Source organism: Cottoperca gobio, chromosome 24, assembly GCF_900634415.1.
Source record: "Cottoperca gobio chromosome 24, fCotGob3.1, whole genome shotgun sequence".
Taxonomy (NCBI): Eukaryota; Metazoa; Chordata; class Actinopteri; order Perciformes; family Bovichtidae; genus Cottoperca; species Cottoperca gobio.
In genome coordinates this window covers 22,208,001-22,228,430 of record NC_041378.1, presented here as the reverse complement: position 1 = coordinate 22,228,430, position 20,430 = coordinate 22,208,001, and the positions used below count along the sequence as shown (strand labels likewise).

At 41.5% G+C, this 20,430-nt stretch overlaps 1 protein-coding gene across 1 annotated transcript; it reads left to right on the top strand.

Moving 5' to 3' along the window:
• The first annotated feature begins 25 nt into the window (after positions 1-25).
• Positions 26-19,166, top strand: LOC115003822 (gamma-aminobutyric acid receptor subunit rho-2-like). The gene is made up of 9 exons (XM_029425756.1): positions 26-147; positions 1,735-1,841; positions 7,946-8,013; positions 11,240-11,463; positions 11,682-11,764; positions 12,263-12,403; positions 12,991-13,143; positions 15,300-15,508; positions 15,600-19,166. The coding sequence occupies exons 1-9, from the start codon at positions 26-28 to the stop codon at positions 15,912-15,914; spliced, it is 1,422 nt and encodes a 473-aa protein (XP_029281616.1). The 3' UTR covers positions 15,915-19,166.
• The last annotated feature ends 1,264 nt before the right edge of the window (positions 19,167-20,430 follow it).

The following is a 20,430-nucleotide window of genomic DNA, read 5'->3' as shown; positions in this document are numbered from 1 at the left end:
TCGCTGCGGGACTTTTGAACTCATCATGCCGTATTACGCCAGGTTTCTGTTTTTAGTTTTATGTTTGATCCTGCTTGCAGAGTGCAGGAAACACAGAAGTCGGAAAAAGCGGTGGTCTGCGCCGGCGGAGAGTCACAAGCCAGGCAAGTAAGTACTGAAAACATTTTTTTTATTTGACTTTGATTAAACTCAGATGTGAACTCTGACCTTCAGAGATCAGCATAGGGCAAATATAAACCGAGGGAAATCACTTGTGCTTCGGTGCAACAGACTAATGAACACAAGCTATATCAGGTTTGACAGTTAAGATTTACGGGAGGCAGCAGCTTTGTGGATTTGCCCTTCACTTAGTCTAAAAGAACATCCAGAATGTCAACATTTGCATGCAGTCTGCGCATGGCCAAGACATGTTCCTAGTCATTTCCAGCCTGAATCATTCTTCAGTGAGGTTGGGGGTAAACAGATAAAGCTATGCATTTTAAATCGAGAACGTATTAGTGTGGATGTAGGCTAATACGAGCCTTCACACCTCTATGTGGGAGTTTCTTTTCGGAACCAAACAGCGCGTAAAAGGCAGCCAGAGAACTGCCCTTCACTGCGCGTGTGTTCACAATCTCAATAGCAAAGAAAATTCTTCCCTGAGGTCCAGTGTTGTGCACGTTATTTCAGGTGAATTCTTTATTAGGATTGCCTTGAGGGTACCGGGGGACTCAGGTGCAGAGGTTTCAGGAGGTTTCGCTTTAAACCTGTTGTGTGGCTGGTATGTTTTCCCTGACTGTCACACTTCTGTTATTTTCAAACAGGATCAACCCCTCAGCAGCAGCAGATTTGTAGCCTGCATGAATTTATAGTACCAGCAAAACATTGGATTTTACGTCTTTGCCTAGTAGTAGTAGTACCAGGGAGTTTTATTCCATTTTTCAAAAGGTGCCCTGCATATTAATGGGACTGCTAACTTTCATTATTGGTTAATATTCCTATTATTTTCCCCTGTCCCCTTTGGTCTTTAGTCTTTCACTTCCCCAGAGTCCATATTGACCTGTTCAAATGCACTTTTTGTCCAACCAATAGTCCACAATCAAAATATATGTCATTTATTATCACAGAAGCTAGAACCAGATCATGTTGGCATTTTTGCTTAGAAAATAATTAACGATGAATTAAGGAGTCACATATGTTGCCAATTATCTCTCTGTAAATTCATTAAACAACTAATTGTTTCAGCACTACTACATAGACGCTTCAGCCAATAGGTTTTCAAATGAACTTTGCTAAATGTAAATTTACAGAACAAACCTAAAATTAAAATCACAGAAAGAACCTGTTAAGTGTGACTTTTATTATGAAGTAGCCTCCCTTCGCGCCACTTGATATTCTACATGTTTCCTCTTGTCATCGAGTCCCGTGTGCAGACCAAAACCAACAAGGAATGCATCCCACTAAGAAAGCCTGACATATCTTCTTCCTCTGTGTCACAGAGCTCCATTGTTGTCCAAAACTATTGAAAGCACATCAGTGTTCCTTCATTATCATGACCACACACACTGTAGTTTATTTTTGACTTAATCTCACATACACCGTCCTGCTGCCACAAACTCTCATTAGAGCACCAAATGTGCTGAAAATAGTCCCCAACAAATGCACTACTTCCTCCTGTTTGAGTAACGTTTGATAAAGAAACAGTCAGCAAACTCTAATGGCACCTCTCCTCTGTGTCTGCTTGCCTGTTGCCAGTCCTCTGTCGAAGAAGGTTGCGGATGGAACCAAAGCCCGAAAACTGAAGACCAGCCACCTTCTGCGCATAGACGAACATGACTTCACCATGAGGCCCGCTTTCGCAGGTAAGCTCTATGATCTTTATGAGCAACCACTTCCAACATGTCACATACTGCAGCTTGGTGAGTGGCTCTACGCGTCCAACTATGATGCTCCACTCACACCGCCAGCTTCAGCTGTGCATGTGCAGGTCTGCTGCCTGTGGCCGTAGTAATTATGAAGGGAGGAAGAGGTCAGGTGAAGTAGTATAAAGAGTGAAAAAGTGTGTAGAAGGGGTGTGGGATCAACCAAACACAGGACTTCTAACTGGAGACTGCTATTCATGTTCATTTATTTTTACTTACGTACATAAATTAGTATGTAACTTCCATACGTGTCTTAAGTTACATAACCAGCGTACTTATTTGAACCCATCTGTGATTTTTTCCTAACCCTAATCAAGTAGTTTTGTCTGAATTCACAAAGTTAAGCATGTGTTGAAGTGTATCGGACTACCCTGCACGTTGAATAATGTCGCTAAAGGCGTCCTGACCGAGCGTCCGTACAGCATGTGACGAGTTGGGAGTGGAAACATGCTGTTAGGAGACATGTCGCTGTTGTCAGTGATCATGTGTGTGTTCTGAATGATGTCACACACCAAGAGGATTAGATGAAGTTCACCCTTTGTTGAACCCGAGTGTGAAGTGAATGTTGATGCCGCACTGACGGAAAGCAGAAGGGTTTTATTTTCCATTCGGCTGCCAAACCTAAAGAGAATAGAAATAGGCGAGAAGTGATGCTCACAGCCCCAAGCTAAAGACAAAGGGAAGGAACCCTCAGCAGGTTCTATACACTGTAAATACATTCTGACACAGGGCTGATCTGAGGTCATGCTGTAAAAATTGTACCTTTGGCCATTATTTGTGGCCTCTGATTGTTTGTATCTTCCAGCACTGACCCTGATCAGTCCTGTAGTGGGCCGAAGCACGAGTCAACAGGGGCGATGTGTGTGTCTTTGCTTTGCACCTTGAATGTCAGGACAATGGTACTGCTGCTGGGATTTGGGGAGGCAATTAAAAATAAGAAGCTTATTTGTTGAAAGTGTCCCATTCTCTGGTATTTAGCATAAACAGGTCCTGCTTCAGCACAGGAGGAGGTGGCGAGCAGAATGAAAGGTCCCACTGTAAATGTCATGCTTCTCTGGGACTACAGTAGCAGCCACAGATGGGGGTGTGGATCCCACTGAGGACCACCTTTTGTCTTGCGTCTGTCAGCTTTTGTTTGCCGGTGCAGGCAGCATCTGCAGCTGCAGATGAAGAAGATGAATGTGATCGTCTTATTCAAACATCATCAAAATCTGACTCGTGTAAGCGCCCTGCTGCTGCCTGTGAGACTGCCATGCTTTCATTTGGCTGAGGAGAAAGTGTGTGTGCAGCAGCTGCTGTGGTTCCTCCTGGCTTCAAAAGGAGTGACTGCAGTGTTACTAATGAAAGCCTCTTACACGGCAGCTTCCGGAACGTTATTGAGAACGCCGCTGTGACGCTTCAATGGGGATGTCAGTGTAGGGACAGGAGAAATCCCCGGGTCACTATCAGACAAATCCAGACTGTGGAGCATTGCATTGTCCAAATATACACAATAAACTGTTTTGTTGTGTCTCCACATCCCAAAGAACAATATTGAATAGAGAAATGTTAATTGCTTTGTCAAGAATCTACAGTATGCCTCAGAGAGCAACAGTGGATGAGGTTTGTATTATCAATAGTGTGCAGGTGGAGCTTTGAATGTTGATACAGCTCCTAATTAGAGCACCTGCACTGCTCCCACTGGTACTCCTTTACTGCTACCTGACACGTACAACACTTACAGGAAGCTGAGGGGAAGAAGACATTTCTTTGGATGGAATATTTGTCATCACATGAAGTTGTGATTTTCTGGCTACATCTATTTATGGAGCTCCTCCTTCCTGTCTGCCTTGGGTTTAAGAATCATCCGATGGGGTGGATAGACCTGTCAAGAATTAGTCATATTTGCATTTAAGACACAACATGTTTTCCGCTCATTTCACCCAAATGCATCCTTTCACTTGGATTTCTTTCTAGCCTTAGCAGTATATCGTCTAATGCTGTCTAATGTAGCCAGGGTAAACCAACCGTGGATTACAGTTGCTAATCCATGAAAAGAGGAGCAGTCCAGCATCATTAGGTGGAATGGATAGGGTGTTTCTCTCCCTCTATCCGAGACACGTGTCGAACAGCACAATTCCATCTGCGAAAGTGTCACAGAGTTAAAGAACAAATGAGACTCTTTGCAAAGTGCAGCTGTAATCTGAGAAATGTGACTTTCTCTAAAAGCTTTTGATGAGTTTCAGGTCAGCTGTGTTGTGTGTGAGGAGGATGATGGACAGGTTTATGTGTCTGGCAAACCTTAAAGCTAGCCTATGTCATTTTTGAAAAAGGACAATATAAAGCATTATTTCTCAAACAAATAAAAAGCTAAATCCATTAGCAATGAAGCCTTGTTCCGTACACTGCGGGGGGTTTCCTGCTACAGCCTTACTTGGTCTGGTATGACCACTAGTTTACGGTGGTTAAAGCGGACAGACCCTTCCCATTCCACGCTGAGGCGGCCAAATGAGGATGTGTCAAGCAAAAGTTACAAAGTATCAGTTTGGAGCAAAAAGCCGACGGGTCGGTTCACATTAGGGCTGCAAGTAATGATTCATTTCATTATCGATTAATCTGCTGATACTTTTCTATGAAATGTCAAAAAAGTGTCAATAAATGGTCAACATCAACGTCACAGAGGCACACGCCAAATGTTTCGTTTACAGTGATGATATATGACAAAGACAAGCAGGACAATATTGTAATTGCTTCACTATTTGAAAAGCGATTAATCCATTATTAAAATAATTGCCAATTTTTCTTCTGTGGTATTTTTTTACTTTTACAATCGACTAATCATTTCAGCTGTAGTTCACGCAGATTATCCCCATCCTGTTAAGTCACTGGCTGCACTGGCTTCACCAACAAAAGAGGGAGTTTTCCTTCTCAGGTAGTTTCATTTAAAGGATCTTTACAGGTGAAAGACTTTAAAATAGAGAACTCAGTACTTCACATACATGAGATGAAATCTCTTCCCTTTTTAAAAGGCTGCAGCAGTTTTTCAAATAATATTTTCAGGCTATTTGATGTCTTTATTAGATAGTGGACAGTAGAGAGAGGACAGGAAATGAAGAGTTCTCAGCCAGGACATGGACACCAGACCACCAGGGCACCCAAGGCGGATTTATTTGCCCATATTCCAGCAGCATTCTATATACTTAGATGCTTAACATCCTTCACCAAAAGCCCACATTTTTATCTTTTTTAAAGATATAGAAATGTCCAGTTGTATTGGGACATCTTTAAATCATTGTGCAAGTTGGTTTGTGGCCAACTTGTTAGAAAATATGTGCCACTAAATCACAATACCAACAGAAATGATGAGGGCGATGATTATGACATAATCCTGTCACTAGTATACGGGCCCGACATGAAATATTCTATATCAATTGTTGATCAAATGACCTAAAATCTTTTTTGCGCACTAAAAACTTCCAGCAGACGTGTACTGTCTTGGGGAATGTCTTATTTATTATTGGCAAATTATGATGAAGCTGCCAAGTGTAGACTGTGGTGTGCACGGTGCATAATGAGCACCTGAAGGAGAGCGGGGGGAACAGGGGGGCCATCAGCTCATTTTCTCTTCAGGCGTTTAATGGAGGAACTCGCCCTTTATTTCTACCTTTCTTTGCTAGATGCCTGCTCATAAACACAATTTTCATTAGATTAGCATAGAGTCGTACAAACAGGATGAAAAACTCAAGAAACGGCTCCACAAGGGAAATATTCCCCTCTTACCTCATTTTAGGCTTTAGACTTTAATATGCCTGAACATCTGCTGGTACCCATCAAAATAAAAGTCCCTCCCCAACACTGACATTCTGCGTTTCTTAGATTAATCATCATTACGTAGCCTACAATTGTAACTTTCTTAATTAGACACATTATACAATTTCATCCACAGGGAGAAAGGAAAGTCTACATACACATTGACTCAAATAATTAGCCTGATGAACAATTCAGTAGCTGGATAAACCCCCACATGTTGCTAATAAAATGTTTATGTCACTTTGTGAATGCATATGGCTTATGTGCTTTTGTTTTCACTTCTGTGCTTTGGTGATAATTCCATTTTAAAGAGGAAGACGTGCTGTTAAATGAAGCCGTTGGGGTTCAGGAAAGCAGAACTGCGAAACTATTAATATGTCTGTTCTGCATGTGCCCATAAACAGACTGTTTATTCGTTTTAACTTTGACTTATAGTGAAGTTGATACTCAGTGTTGTGGCACTGTAAGGTCAGGGGCAGAACACTGGCTGGCGCACTCTTGCTTCATGCCCCATTTGAAAACAGGCCACACGGAAGTGCTACTGAGGGCTGCAAGGGCCAACAGGAATTATGATGTGGGGCATCGCTGTGACGCATTCATTGGTCTCATCTGATAATCAGTGACGTGGAATAATTTGCTGATGCTGTCAGCTCAAAATAGCAAACGGAAATCTTCTGGCAAACCCACACGCAGGACATTTCATGTGCGCCTGATCGTCCAGCCTGAACACACTTCTTCAGCCTCAATCTGTATCCAACACTTTGAACATTAAAGCACAGAAAATAGGAAACATACACAGCAACATCCCTCCTCTGGAGAGATCTTTTTTTACCACTTCTGTGTCCTCGCAGTGCAGTTCAGCTCAGAATGGGTTCTGGCTGTAACCTCCTGTGAGCCAGCTGCAGAGATGGAGCTCCATAAGCACCGCTGGTCCAAGCTTTTTCTCAGCAGGTGTCTGGTGTTACGTCCACTGAGGTCAAATGTCAGCAGGTGCTCAGGCTTTGCTGAATCTGGCACGTGATATGCGACATATGGCGTGAGTAAGAGTAGGGAGGACACTCTGGTGACAGCTGGAACTTGGTGTGAATTGATATCCTCCATGCCAGGTAGCAGCTTTGCTGTGCCACCAGTTACATAAGGCTGGCCCCCTTACTGCTGCTCAGATTAACAATACTACAGCAGTCAATGTGCCTTTAGGTGTGACAGAAGGGTGTGTGAATTGGTTTTTGCTATTGATGAGAAGGCTTCTAGTATACTCTTCCATCTCACTGCAAATCCCAAACTGGGCACTTGAAAATAATCCTCTTAATGAGCGAAGCAATGCAAATATGAGAATATCGTGATGTGTTTAATGCACGTTATTAGTCATGGTTTGGCAGGATACGCCATCTTGTTATTGTAGGAGACAAGATGAGCTGATGAGAGATCATGACAGTGACTGCATTACATCTGACATCATATTTCTATCACGTGACATGTTTGCATCTAATTTCTGTTGGTAAATATTCTTCATCAGCGTGTCAACGTGTTCAGACACCAAACACACAGCACATGGTTCGATGCAGGGAGCCATGTACAACACTTTATTTGCCATAACCTCAATATTTTCCTTACCAAATCCCTACTGTAGTGGTCAGTGCAGAAGATATAGTTTTAAAATGGTTGTCTTTATACATTAAGCACATTATTGTTGACAGTTATCCAGGCTATTGTCCAATATCAACATTCTGTCAGGAGATACTCTTTACATCTACGTGGTTCTAATATGAGACATCATTGAAATCAGTCCGTCCAGTTTCTAAATTATTATGCAAGCCTCATACATGATATCTTATGAAACGGGATTTTTACATTTTTGTTTTCCTATAAATGTCCAGCAATACGAGTGATCAGTGCGCCTGTAGTGCAGAACTAGTTGGTTATGTTTTGGAAAAGATTGTGGTTTGGGCCTAAGTATGTTTGATAAGTACGTAGGTTACGTAACACAAGTACGTTTAAATAAGTGAACATTGACTCATGAACAGCGCTCTCTTGGGTGAAAGTTGTGTTTGTTCGACCACCCCACGGCACTTTTTATATTACGTCACCCACCTCCCTTAGGGGCAGCCCTGAACGTCCTGGCTCACGATTACGTGGGTCATATAAGAATTGATTTCTGGGTAATATAATATTACATTACTTGTCGTAAGTACGAACAGTGAATTTGACATATTCGGTATGTGCAGCAAACTAATCTGTGTGATATGTCTCTGCAGGTCCAGCTGTCCCGGTTGGAGTGGATGTTCAGGTGGAGAGTTTGGACAGCATATCAGAGGTAGACATGGTAAGTGGCTTAAATGTGTTAAATGCCATACGGTACACACAGTAAGCTTATCGAGAACATGGATTACAAATAATGTAGTAGCTGTAATCTGACTGCAAAAAGAACTGAAATCTGCTGCAGATACTGAAAAATAAATCATTGAAATACTGTAGATTTAGTTTGGGCATAAAAATAGAGGATTACTTAAGCTGTCTCTAACTTAATATTCAATCAGGTTTGAAAGTAAAGGCCAACACAAACTCAAAGTAATGAGATTATAGAAGAAGTAGAAATAAAATGTCATTATTATTGCTACTATTTCAGTGGATTATGTTTCTGGTGGCAAATATAACCAGTAAATCTGGGACAGATTCAGTCTGCTGTCATGGAATTTGCTGACTTTAACAAATGAGCTCCGACTGCTTCAACACATGGGGGAGAAGCTCTCCTCAGACAAAGCAGCTAATGAGGCAGGAACATTCTCCATTAACAGCACGAGGATGGACACATGAGCACAACAGCGACTAAGTCTCTTCTCAATCCAACATCTTTGGAACACACCAGAGGCTGAAGTTTGAAATGGTCCTTTACCAGATATATGTGTTCTGCATTAGAGGGAGGGCTTTGAACTGACAGATTAATGTAACCTTTTAGTCATTCAGCTGTTGTTTTCAGTTGGATAATCAGAATCAGATTATGAAAGCTCAATGGTAGGAATTGTTTATTTTACATAAACTCAGACTGAATGTTGAGTAATGTAATTAAATCAACCTTCTGTCCTGGAACCAGAAATTGGATCCAAAACTGTCGTCCTGATGTTGTGTAAGCTCCCGTTTCCAAGGACGACCAAGGATTACATTTAATTTGAATCCCAGTGTGTATTTAATTGTTTTGGAACAGAGGGAGAAAAAATGAATGATTCCAGATGATCGCTGCTCTTAATGACATTATGTCATATCACAAAGCGGCAGGATGCCAAACAGTTACACAGCAAACAATCTTTTGCTGTTTCATTAAGAAGGAAACCGCTTTAGCAAACACAAGATTTGAAAGGGTGAATGGAAGGGGAAGGGACTCCCTAAACACTCGGTATTACACACGGATGGTGGTTTTGCAGTAAGTAGCAGTGCACGCTTCAGCGAGCTCCCTGACTGTCTCAGTCCGTGCACGTGCATGATAACATACATGCACTTTTCTAAGCATGCAGAACAAAAATGCCAAATTATTTTGGTTTTAAGAAAATGAGAAGTTGGACTGAGTGGCAAAGTATGGGCTCATTTTATTATCAAAGCGTAGGAAATTAGGCAAACTGAATAATGCACAAAACAGATCAGTTCATTTGATGCTTGTAAAGTATGAAGGCATACTGAATATACTATTCATGTGTTCATATCATTTGTATATTTTGTATCACAGCTCTGTAGATGGAAATGGATATTCTTGTAAACCCGTTTGGGCTAAAATACTTCACTGATTGCAGAATACAGACCTCCATCTGAGGAGATCATTTAGTCCATCTAAATATCATTCTTTTATTAGTATTATTTAGTTTAGTGTTACATATTTTCAAGTATAATGTTATGATCTGAAAATCTGCAGGTAAATGTAGCCGGGGTTGCAGTACAAGGAGCAAAAATCGCATACATTTTATGTTATGGTTTTGCAAGCTTATCCAAAAAGTGACAAGTTTCAAGGCTCAGTAGTTTCCTAAAAGAAAAGGGCAGTCCATAACATTATCTGTCCAAGCACACTCCATAATAAAAGTGTCACACTGGGAGTTTTCAGCATGTGCAGACACTGTATCACAGATTGCTTTTGAGTAACAGTTCATTCATTCACAGATACATGTGTTAGGTTGGATGTATGAGAATGGATGTTTTAGGAGAGAAAGGTTGGTGCTAAGGCTGCACACACACAGAGCACACAACTTTGTGCTACAACTGTTTGTAGAGTTTTCACTTACACCGGCGGTGTGTGTGTGTGTGTGTGAGAATGAGTCAAAGTAAACTGCAGCGTGTGTGTTCATGGTAATGAAGGGACATGTGCAACAGAGTGGCTCGTTTATTGGGTTTTTGCATCGGAGCTTTCTGGCACAGTGGAAGAAGATGTATCAGGCTTTGACAGACACACAATTATTAAATGATGGATTGTTGGTTTGAGTTTGCACATTGATTTGATGACGAGAAGAAAAGTATAGAATATCTTCAGCCAGCCTTGTAATTTAAAGCAGGCCGATGTTATTAAAATGTAATGTAACACTAGCACAAGTAAAGAAGAGTCATAAAGTCAGTGAACTGACTGCTACGCAGCAATATCTATCTAAAGTTGGCTTTCTATTAGGTAATGTTAGTCACCAGTGTGTTTCATTGCTAATGACTTCAACTATCAACGGTAAATGCTCAAATGTAATGTAACAGTAGCACAAATAGAGAAGAGTCATAAAGACAGCTACACAGCAATTCTATATACATTTGCAAAGGTTAGCAAACATTAGCCATAATAACCTCGTTATACCAGAACAAGTAAGACTGTAGCCGAGTGTCGTGCACGGTGACTAGAGCAGGTGATACATTCCAGACAGAATGTGTTTTTTCTTCTTTCAAAAGTTCCATAGTCTCGCTTTACGAGATTCAGCTTTCAGGTAAATCAAAATCAATTAATTATCTTTTAAAATAGCTTGTATGCTGGCAGTTATATACATGTTCTTTTATCACGTTAGATCACAACATTTGAAAACATCTCATTAGTAAATGTATAGCACATTACAGTTATTACTCATTGGAGACATTCCGACATGCCCCTGAACTCTTCTTACGCAACATCAAAGGTACTTTTATGGCGAGTGCCAAGTGTACAATGAGCTGCTGCAGCCATTATTCCACACTGATCTGGTCTTATGTAATGCCATGAGGAGAGTGGCATAGAGGATGATCTCTATAGCCGGGTGGGGGGGCGTGGGAGTATTGCAGAGACAGGGCCACTCCTGCCTGCATAGCAACAGGGAGAAGGAGGCAAGAAGACAAGGGTAATCTAGGACCAATGGAAGCTTAGTTAACATATGTTCTACCCTTCTCTTCACCGTGTATGTTTAGTCATAATGTTCTATATAATCCAGCAGCAACGTGTCGCAGCACTATAATCCCAGAGGAATTCCATAAACCAGAGGCAGCAAGCAAGTCGAGTCCTCGTAGTGAGACTTAATCCAGCGGCTGTTTGTGTTTGTGTCACCCCTCCCCCGCTCCCTCAGGACTTCACCATGACCCTGTATCTGAGGCACTACTGGAAGGACGAGAGGCTGGCCTTCCCGAGCTCCACCAACAAGAGCATGACCTTTGACGGCCGCCTGGTGAAGAAAATCTGGGTGCCTGATGTGTTCTTCGTCCACTCCAAGAGGTCTTTCATCCATGACACCACCACTGACAACATCATGCTGCGGGTCTTCCCTGATGGTCACGTCCTGTACAGCCTGAGGTGAGGACAGTAGCAGCAGGAACCCCCCCCCCCCCCCCCTCACACACACACACACACACACACACACACACACACACACACACACACACACACACACACACACACACACACATTTCTGCCATCACACGGTTGTTTCACACTGACCCAATGAGACTTGGCAGGCCTTGTTGCAGCATGCACAGAGCTGGTGATGTTAACTCTCTGCTTGTTCCCCCCAGGGTTACAGTTACTGCTGCGTGCAACATGGATTTCAGTCGTTTCCCTTTAGACTCGCAGACATGCACACTGGAGCTGGAGAGCTGTAAGTATTTATATGCCCTGACACTCCACTCTAATGCTATGCATACAGTGAAATAAAGTGCTACTATATATTAAAGCCCCAAAGAATATTTGTTTCCTGACTCAGCACCACACTGACTGTTATTAATTACATTTTCATTACTATAGTCTTATTTATGAGTAAGTGCATGTTCCACATCATCGTTTTGATTTCAGATTTTCAATACATGATTATTGTGGCCAAATAAATTCACAATAACTATATTGCGATATCTATAGAAAAAAGATTATATTAATGTTGTCAGTGAAATTCATCTGTAATTTTGGGTGGAGAGAAAGTCTGTAATCATAACTGTCTGAAAGCGCACAAAAGGAACAATTACACAATGGAAAGTCAAAAGGCAAACAGATGAACTGATAAACAAAAAATCTGCCAATTCATTTTTTAAATATCAAGTTTTTGTCAACACCGGTGCCACACCCCTTTAACACACTCACGTTCATGCTCTCTGTCCTTCAGATGCTTACACGGATGAAGACCTGATGCTGTATTGGAAAAGCGGTGATGAGTCCCTGAGCACCGACGACAGGATTTCTCTGTCTCAGTTCCTCATCCAGAAGTTTCACACGAGCTCCAGACTGGCTTTCTACAGCAGCACAGGTAGACTGGCAAAACAAACGCTGAGTGGTGTTTTACATATTAAATATTTTATTTAAGGCTGGTTTACCCACTGGCCAAACATGGTGACTGTTCCTCTGGGCCCATAAGACCTCAGGTTTACTGTGTTGCAATTAGTACGGAATAATATTAACTGGTTAATAGAAATGGAAGTGGAAAGGACCTCAATGTGACTCCGTCATATGTACTTAATCTTGTATTGTCCAGGGGCCCCGTGTCAATTTTATTTTACCATTAATATTTCTGTTGAAATTATGCTTAAATGGTGCAACACATGGGGAATCATTAGGGGCCCTCAGCCCACTGCTGACAGGTTAATCAGGCCCTGATGTTGCAGTCTGGCATTGGCTGAGTTGAATCTCTGCTCTGCTATCATAAATGTTTTCTCTGTTCAGATGTTATTTTGTTTCTTCCTTGTTTGGTTTGTTTTGGATTTATTTGCCCATCCAGATTCCTATCAGTTAATTTCCCCTCTGGCTCTGTGTTTATCATGGAACTTTAGCACATCATTTCTGTTCTGACCTCTGACAGCAAACGTTCACTATATTTTACTTCTTCCCTGTCTCCAGGCTGGTACAACCGTCTGTACATCAACTTCACTCTGCGGCGTCACATCTTCTTTTTCCTGCTGCAGACCTACTTCCCTGCCACTCTGATGGTCATGCTGTCCTGGGTGTCCTTCTGGATCGACCGCAGGGCCGTCCCTGCCAGAGTCTCATTAGGTAAGAAGATATGCAACACAATAACCATCCTGACTGTTTGAATTTAATGTGTGTCCGAAGCACATCCCAGTGACCTGAGAGAGACATGAGAGCACAATCCAGTTAGTACAGGACAACTCCAGAAGGAATCCCACCGGTAAAGGAAAATTCAACACAACGAGATGAGAAGATCATTATTAATCTCATGTCCTCGTTATGTATGGAGCTGGACTCAGGACATGGTTAGCCTAGCTTAGCATAAAGACTGGAAGCAAGGACTGGCTCTGTCTGAAATAAAACAAAAGACATTTCTAGATACCTCTAAAGGTAATAACACACTGACACTCGCTTGTTTAATCTGTACACACAGAAATGTAATACAACAATGTGTGGTTTTAAGTGGAGTTACAGCCTCAAAGTGTTTATCCTTTCACAACAGCAACTACAACATTCTTTTAAATGTCCCCAGGGTGCGCTCAGAGCTTGGTAAGACTTCCTTTTCTTCCCTGTGCATGGAATGAGCTGCGATATACCATTACCTTACAAGTCCTCCCTCCTTTGAACACCTTTCACAGTCTTTTACAAACTGCCTTGAAGGAAATATGTTGCTGTTTTACATAATCCTTGACTGGAATATGTTATAGATATCAAATCAAATCAAATGTATTTATATAGCCCAATATCACAAATTATACATTTGTCTCAGTGTGCTTTACAGACTGTACAGGATACGACACCCTCTGTCCTTAGACCCTCGCATCGCACAAGGAAAAACTTCCTAAAAGAAACCCCATAATGAAAAGGGGGAAATGTTAGAAACCTCAGGGAGAGCAACTGAGGAGGGATCCCTCTCTCAGGACGGACAGATAAACAACATAGTACAAATACAACATTTGACAGAAATTATGTTGTGATCAAAAAAAAAGAGAAAGTATGGATGAATCCAGGATAATGTCAAAAAGGCTTCCCGGTGTCCAGCAGGACCAGGTCAGCAGGCGCAGCCACGATTCCTGATCCTGACGTAAACTTTATCAGTGGCAACCTGCCACATGAGAGACAGACACTCCGGGGATGATACCCCGGATGATGAGTTAGTAACATATATTTACATAAATGCATACAGATAGAGAGAGAGAAGAGACAAGAAGAGAAGGAGGAGAGAGGAAGAGAAGGAAGAGAGCAGGGAGGTGTCCCCCGGCAGTCTAAACCTATAGCAGCATAACTAGGGGCTGATCCAAGGCAAACCTGAGCCAGCCCTAACTATAAGCTTTATCAAAAAGGAAAGTCTTTAGCCTGCTCTTAAATGTGGAGAGGGTTTCTTCCTCCTGAACACAAACTGGAAGCTGGTTCCACTGGAGAGGAGCTTGATAGCTGAAGGCTCTGGCTCCCATTGTACTCTTAGAGACTCTAGGAACCACAAGTAACCCTGCAATCTGGGAGCGCAATGCTCTAGTTGGTTTATAAGGTACTATGAAATCTTTCAGATATGCTGGAGCCTGACCATTAATTGCTTTGTAAGTTAGGAGAAGGATTTTGAATTCTATTCTGTATTTTACCGGGAGCCAGTGCAGAGCAGCTAATACAGGAGTAATATGATCCCGTTTCCTTGTTCTTGTCAATACATGTGCTGCTGACTTTTTGGGACAACCTGATAACAATGAGTTGCCGTAATCCAGCCTTGAAGTAACAAATGCATGGTGTTTGATATCTCAAATATGGCCTATATCTCATATTTTACTATTTCCCATGTACTGCTTATCATGTATTGTATATTTTCTAATATGTGAAATTGTTTTAGTGTAAAACGACATCTTGATCAGGACTCCCTGGATAAGGAGATCTTTTAATGGGATGTTCCTGGCTAAATAAAGGATAAATAAATAAAATAAATAACATGTTGACTCGACTTTCAAGACCCCCTTGAAGACTGCGTATGTGTGTGAGCGTGTTTGTGCGTGTGTTGGGGTGTTGCAGTAGAAACTAAACTGTGGGGACCATCACATTATGGGAAATCCTTCAGAGCACCCTCACTGAAAAGTGGAGCAACCTCATAGCACCAGCAAAAGAAAATGTCTGGCGCTGCAACTGTCCAGAGCTATCTCTGTACTGGAAGACAGAAATTACAAGGAAATTAATTTTCAAATTTCACATGAGGTTGTATGTTCTGTGTGCTTCAGGTATCACTACGGTGCTCACCATGTCCACCATCATCACTGGAGTCAACGCCTCCATGCCTAGGGTCTCCTACATCAAAGCTGTGGATATTTACCTGTGGGTCAGTTTCGTCTTTGTCTTCCTATCTGTGCTTGAATACGCTGCCGTCAACTACCTGACGACTGTGAGGGACGGTAAAGACCGGAAGCTCAGAGAAAAAGCCAGAGAACAGGTAAAGAGACCTTTTAAGAAATGGTGTACGTCTCCAAATGTTGCTTTGAACTTCTTTTTCAATCTTGATTCCTTTCCTCTCTTTTGCCCAGTCCCAGGCACTCCCATGCACCTGTGGCATGTCCCACGCCAGGACGATGATGCTGGACGGAACGTATAGCGAGGCGGACGCCAACAGCCTGGCAGGGTACACGAGGGCCTCCATTGCGCCTGAGGATGCGTCGGAAAAACAGGAGCGAATGGTGGTGCATCTCTCCCTGGACAACGAGCCCACTGAGACCAAGAAGAAGGGCATCCGTGGCTTCCGGATTATCCAGAACACCCACGCAATCGACACCTACTCTCGCATGATCTTCCCTGGCGCATACATCCTATTTAACCTGATCTACTGGTGTGCGTACTGCTGAGTGTGTGCATTTAACCCTAAACTGTAGCAGTGAAAGAAAAAACTATGAAATCTTATCGTTGACCTTAGAAAACAGATACAGTTGTTTCCATTCTGCATGTTCAGCTAGAGCAACGAGTTTGTCAGGATGGCTAAAGAATATCAGAGACTTCTGGGTGTGAATATCTCCAACTCTGACTCCCCTGTCACTGCTGGACTGGACCACTTATACAGCTTCTCCTCCTTTACATAATTAAATCACAAGCTCATATTTACCCCAATCATACTTCGTGGGGATGGTTGCACAAGTTGTGTTCCTTGACTAGTCTAATGCAAGTTGTACAAAAGTAAAAAATATATAAAGTCAGCCACCAGATGCCCGAGGCTATGACAACAGTATCACTGTTGACTCTTCAGATCTGCCAACTATCAATATGCCCACTCCAAAACAGAGATGACAGAATAGAAGTAGAATGAGAGTAGAACGGACATTGAACAGTTTCCCGTGGTCCTTTGACTAGTTCAACAGAAAAAGGTGATTGTTGTTAATTGTTTTGGTGACAGTGGGGCACTAAAGTGTGTCACACTCACTAGTTTGAGAACTCGGTTTCGGTCTATCGTCCACTACAATCTTTTCCTTTTGTCTGTCCCCCGTTGGTGCTCATCATGTAGCCTCGGCCTAGAATCACATTCATAATAATCAACGTCTGTGTGTCCTGGTGTTAGCGAGCCACAACTTAACTGAAATGTCACCGACATTGTACAACTACTGCTTGTCTGGCTGTTACTGCAGAACCTCACCTCAGTGACTTGAACCAAGACCGTCAAAAAGCTACACATAAAAATGGCCACCACTCTAACCATCCTGGAATGTCTGTCCACTCTAATTTTATTTCTATAGGTGACTGCCTACCAGATATTATGATATTTTAAATCTTTTGGTGCTTGTTTGTAACTTATTTTAATATATCATGTTTCCCTGCTTCACTCATCACAGAAGTTTTTGTTAAATGTCTTTGTAATGCTTTTCACAATGTGAAAAAACACGATATAGTAGTTATTTCTGTAAGTTGACTTACAACATCATGTACCGCTGCGTCCACTCTGGCCGCCTTTTTTCTGACTGCCTTTCTGTCGCTGTTCATGATTGTATCTGCTGTAGGTAGCTAGCTATGAAGGGAGATGATGCCAACAACATCACATCTATTTGATTTGCTAAATAAATTACACAAGCGTGTGGTAAATACAGGTCTTGAACAAAACTACAGAGGATCTTCACAGTAAGCTGAAAAACACAAACCACGGTCATCTCGTCACCTTATAACGATGGTTTTGGCGAATTAGCTCCACAGAGCAATATCAGCATCCTTTTTGTTTTGGCAACACAACCAATATTAGTCAAAGTTTACTCTCCTTTAATCTCTGGTTTGGTCTCCATCAACTCCTCATTAATCAAGTCTCATGTGTCAGTGTGATGAATATAGGCTTTTGATCAGCAGAGCTTTCACATTTTCACGACTGAAGAACATATAGGCCTATCTGAATTTAGACTGTCAGATCTGAGCCAGTCAAAACTTTGTGCAACCAGCCCCCGTCTAGACTTCTAAACACCACTCCTCTCTGAAGTTCTCTATCTTCATGATCACACTATCAAAATAATAAAAGCAGATCATTTGGCTACTATTGCCTCTGTTGGATCTGACTGAGTCACATAACTAAAAGTGTCCAGAGCAGATGGCTAATGAGGCAGTAAGTGAGTTAAATACCAGGCTTTCTTCCCTTAACGGTGCTCCTACTACAGTGACAACATTTCAATTAAAGTGACAGTAAATGCTGCTGCCCCCTATGTGACTCATGGACTACTGTTGGCATTTACCAGACTGAAGCGTCCTATAAAGCCAGGACTAAACTCCACACACCACTGTTGCTGAGAAGTCTTATTTATTTATGTATTGACAGCTTGTTCATTCGCTGAGTTTCTTTTATTTGATATTTATATATTAATTTTTAGTGTAGCAATAGATCCATGTGCCATTATACCTGAAGTTGGCCAAGATGCACTAAACAGGGCTTGTACAGGAACTGCTTGAAGCATGCTACAGACGTGGAATACTCTGTGTATATTTATTAGGAAGGACTTAAAAACATGGAAAGCTTTACCAGTGATGTAACCAACTTGAACCGCCTTAAGTGAACATTTTTTATACATCAACATGGTTTAATGGCTGTATTTCTTTTTTTTAGAACTATGAGTGACTGCATAGTTATGCTGGGGTTCCATCCAATTCAGCATTTAATCATATAGGTAAATAGTAAACTAGAAGGTATTTCTACATGTGATTTGTGATTTCACTCATCACAAGTACTACAGTTTCACTCCACAATACTGGTTTACCAGTCAGTATTTCAAAAGCAAAATCTACCATCAAAAATAGCCATTTTTTAATGGAGTAGTTTTGACATTTTGTAATTTTCACTTGTAAATGTACTTTAATCTCATGTGAGCTGAACCATGGAGGCAACCAGCTTAATTGAGCATAAAAACTGGACGCTTGAAGAACGTCTTGACCTGCTCTGCCAGCAGCACCTCCAGAGCTCACTGATTACTGTGTTGCATCTTGTTTCTTTAATCAGTACTCAAACAGAAATGTAAGAAAGAAACTTGGGGAGAGACAAACTGTAGCCATTAAGCTTGACATTGTGTTCATATGCCGTTTCTGTTTCTGGGTGTTACTTTAATAATGAACGAGCCAGAGGAGGCAGCCGCCAGTGAACACAACACCAGACCTGCTAGACTTGGCTAGAAAATCTGAGGTGATTCCCAGGTGTGGCTTCCAGTCTTTATGCAAAGTTATGCTAACCACCTCTGGGCTCTAGCTCCATACTTCTTGCACAGATATGACAGTGTTATTGAATTTTTAACCTAGCTCTCGGCAAGAAAGTGAAAAATGTCAAACTACTCTTTTAAGGCCAAGGTCTCGACCTGATTCATAATCTTTTCATTAACCAATGTCGCACTTTAGCTTCATGGCAGCAATCATTTGCCAAAAGTAAATGTGATTTTTATATATTTATTTTAATGGTACATATCATTTTGGAATGAAACTCTCATAACAGCAAGTCAGATGCTTTCTCAGCGCAAAAAAACAAAAGAAGAAAAAAGAGCAGGCTTGCAGATCTGTCAGCTTCCAAACCAACATCACTTCTACCTTCATTTTCAGAAAATGTTCAGAATGTAATGCTTTCAGAGCAAATTTCATAAATAAAGACATTCTTTCAAACATTTCAATGTCGAGTCCTCAATAACTACTTTGAAGATCGGACCACCAGTACAGAATGTAAGGATTTGATGCCACAATGCTGTCAAGCTCCTCCACTCTGTCTTCTAATGACAGCAATGGCTAAGAAGCAGCTTCACTGAAAACAGTCATAGCTTCCAAGAATAATGTATCAGAGGCAATCTTCCTGTGTGACGCACATCCGTCTTTAATCCAGATTTTAGAGAGCACTCTGGGCACATCTAATCCCCAAATAAACAAATCACGTCAGATTTGCCTATGCTACCACTACTTAAAAACACAGTGCTGCAGTAAGGCAACTGATCCCACACTCTGGTCTGTGTTGTTTATGAATGCATCTGCTGCTTTAAGGTAATACACTGACTCATGCTGTAATATGTCTGGCTGTGGTTTATACCCGCTGGCAGAGCCTTCAGGACTTATTGTCCTGAAAGGACGTCTGCTGTGGCTTGAAATATGTTGTGTCTGGGATACATTAATAAATACATTTACACACATTTTTTTCAAAAGCCAAAAAAAGAAAGATGATATAAATAGTTTACAAATCCTTGTGTGTGCAAAGCCGACGGTTCTGGGTAGCTTTGTTGGATTTGAGAACAGGAAGGAAAAGGATCATATTTTTGCATTCATTAAACACATTAAAAGGGTTACAGAGGTAACAACCGGTATTGGAAACCCTGAACTTAAAAAGGGTGGAATGTTAAGTTGCATCAGTAAAAAATGCCGACTGTTACATTGTTGCTTTGGGACTATGAATATGTGACTGAATTAACTGTTTCTTTACCCATCTGCTGTACCAGTACACAATAATAGTGATAAACAGCATTACATTTAGGGCCATTGATGGGCATCGGCAGCTGTCTTTAGCTGAAATGTGATGCGTAGGATGAGTACTCAGATCAGCGATGTGTCAGTTTGCCAACAGTCATTCAGTTCTCTCATCTCCCCCGCTGCTAATATGATGCAAGTTTTTTTCTGAACACTGCTGCATAAAAACTCACTGGACATCTGCAATAACATCCTATTTTACTTCAAGTACATACCATCAATTCAATTCATTAAATATTGTAAAATAAGTTCTAGTTTTCTAGGAATTATGACCTGCACAGTAAAGTCAGTGTCACGAACCACGGCACAAAAAAAAACACAGGGTCCAAAATACTCGACTCAAAAAGAGACGTTCAGACAAAAAGATATTTTTATCCAAAATTACCCATTAACAAAATAACATACACTTGA

What these genes read in the sequence shown, in the direction of transcription:
- LOC115003822 (XM_029425756.1), top strand. Translation starts at nt 26, where the DNA reads ATGCCGTATTACGCCAGGTTTCTGTTTTTAGTTTTATGTTTGATCCTG. An exon ending in GAGAGTCACAAGCCAGGCAA is followed by an intron (nt 148 to 1,734) that starts GTAAGTACTGAA and finishes GCCTGTTGCCAG; the next exon opens with TCCTCTGTCGAAGAAGGTTG. An exon ending in GGCTTTCTACAGCAGCACAG is followed by an intron (nt 12,404 to 12,990) that starts GTAGACTGGCAA and finishes CCCTGTCTCCAG; the next exon opens with GCTGGTACAACCGTCTGTAC.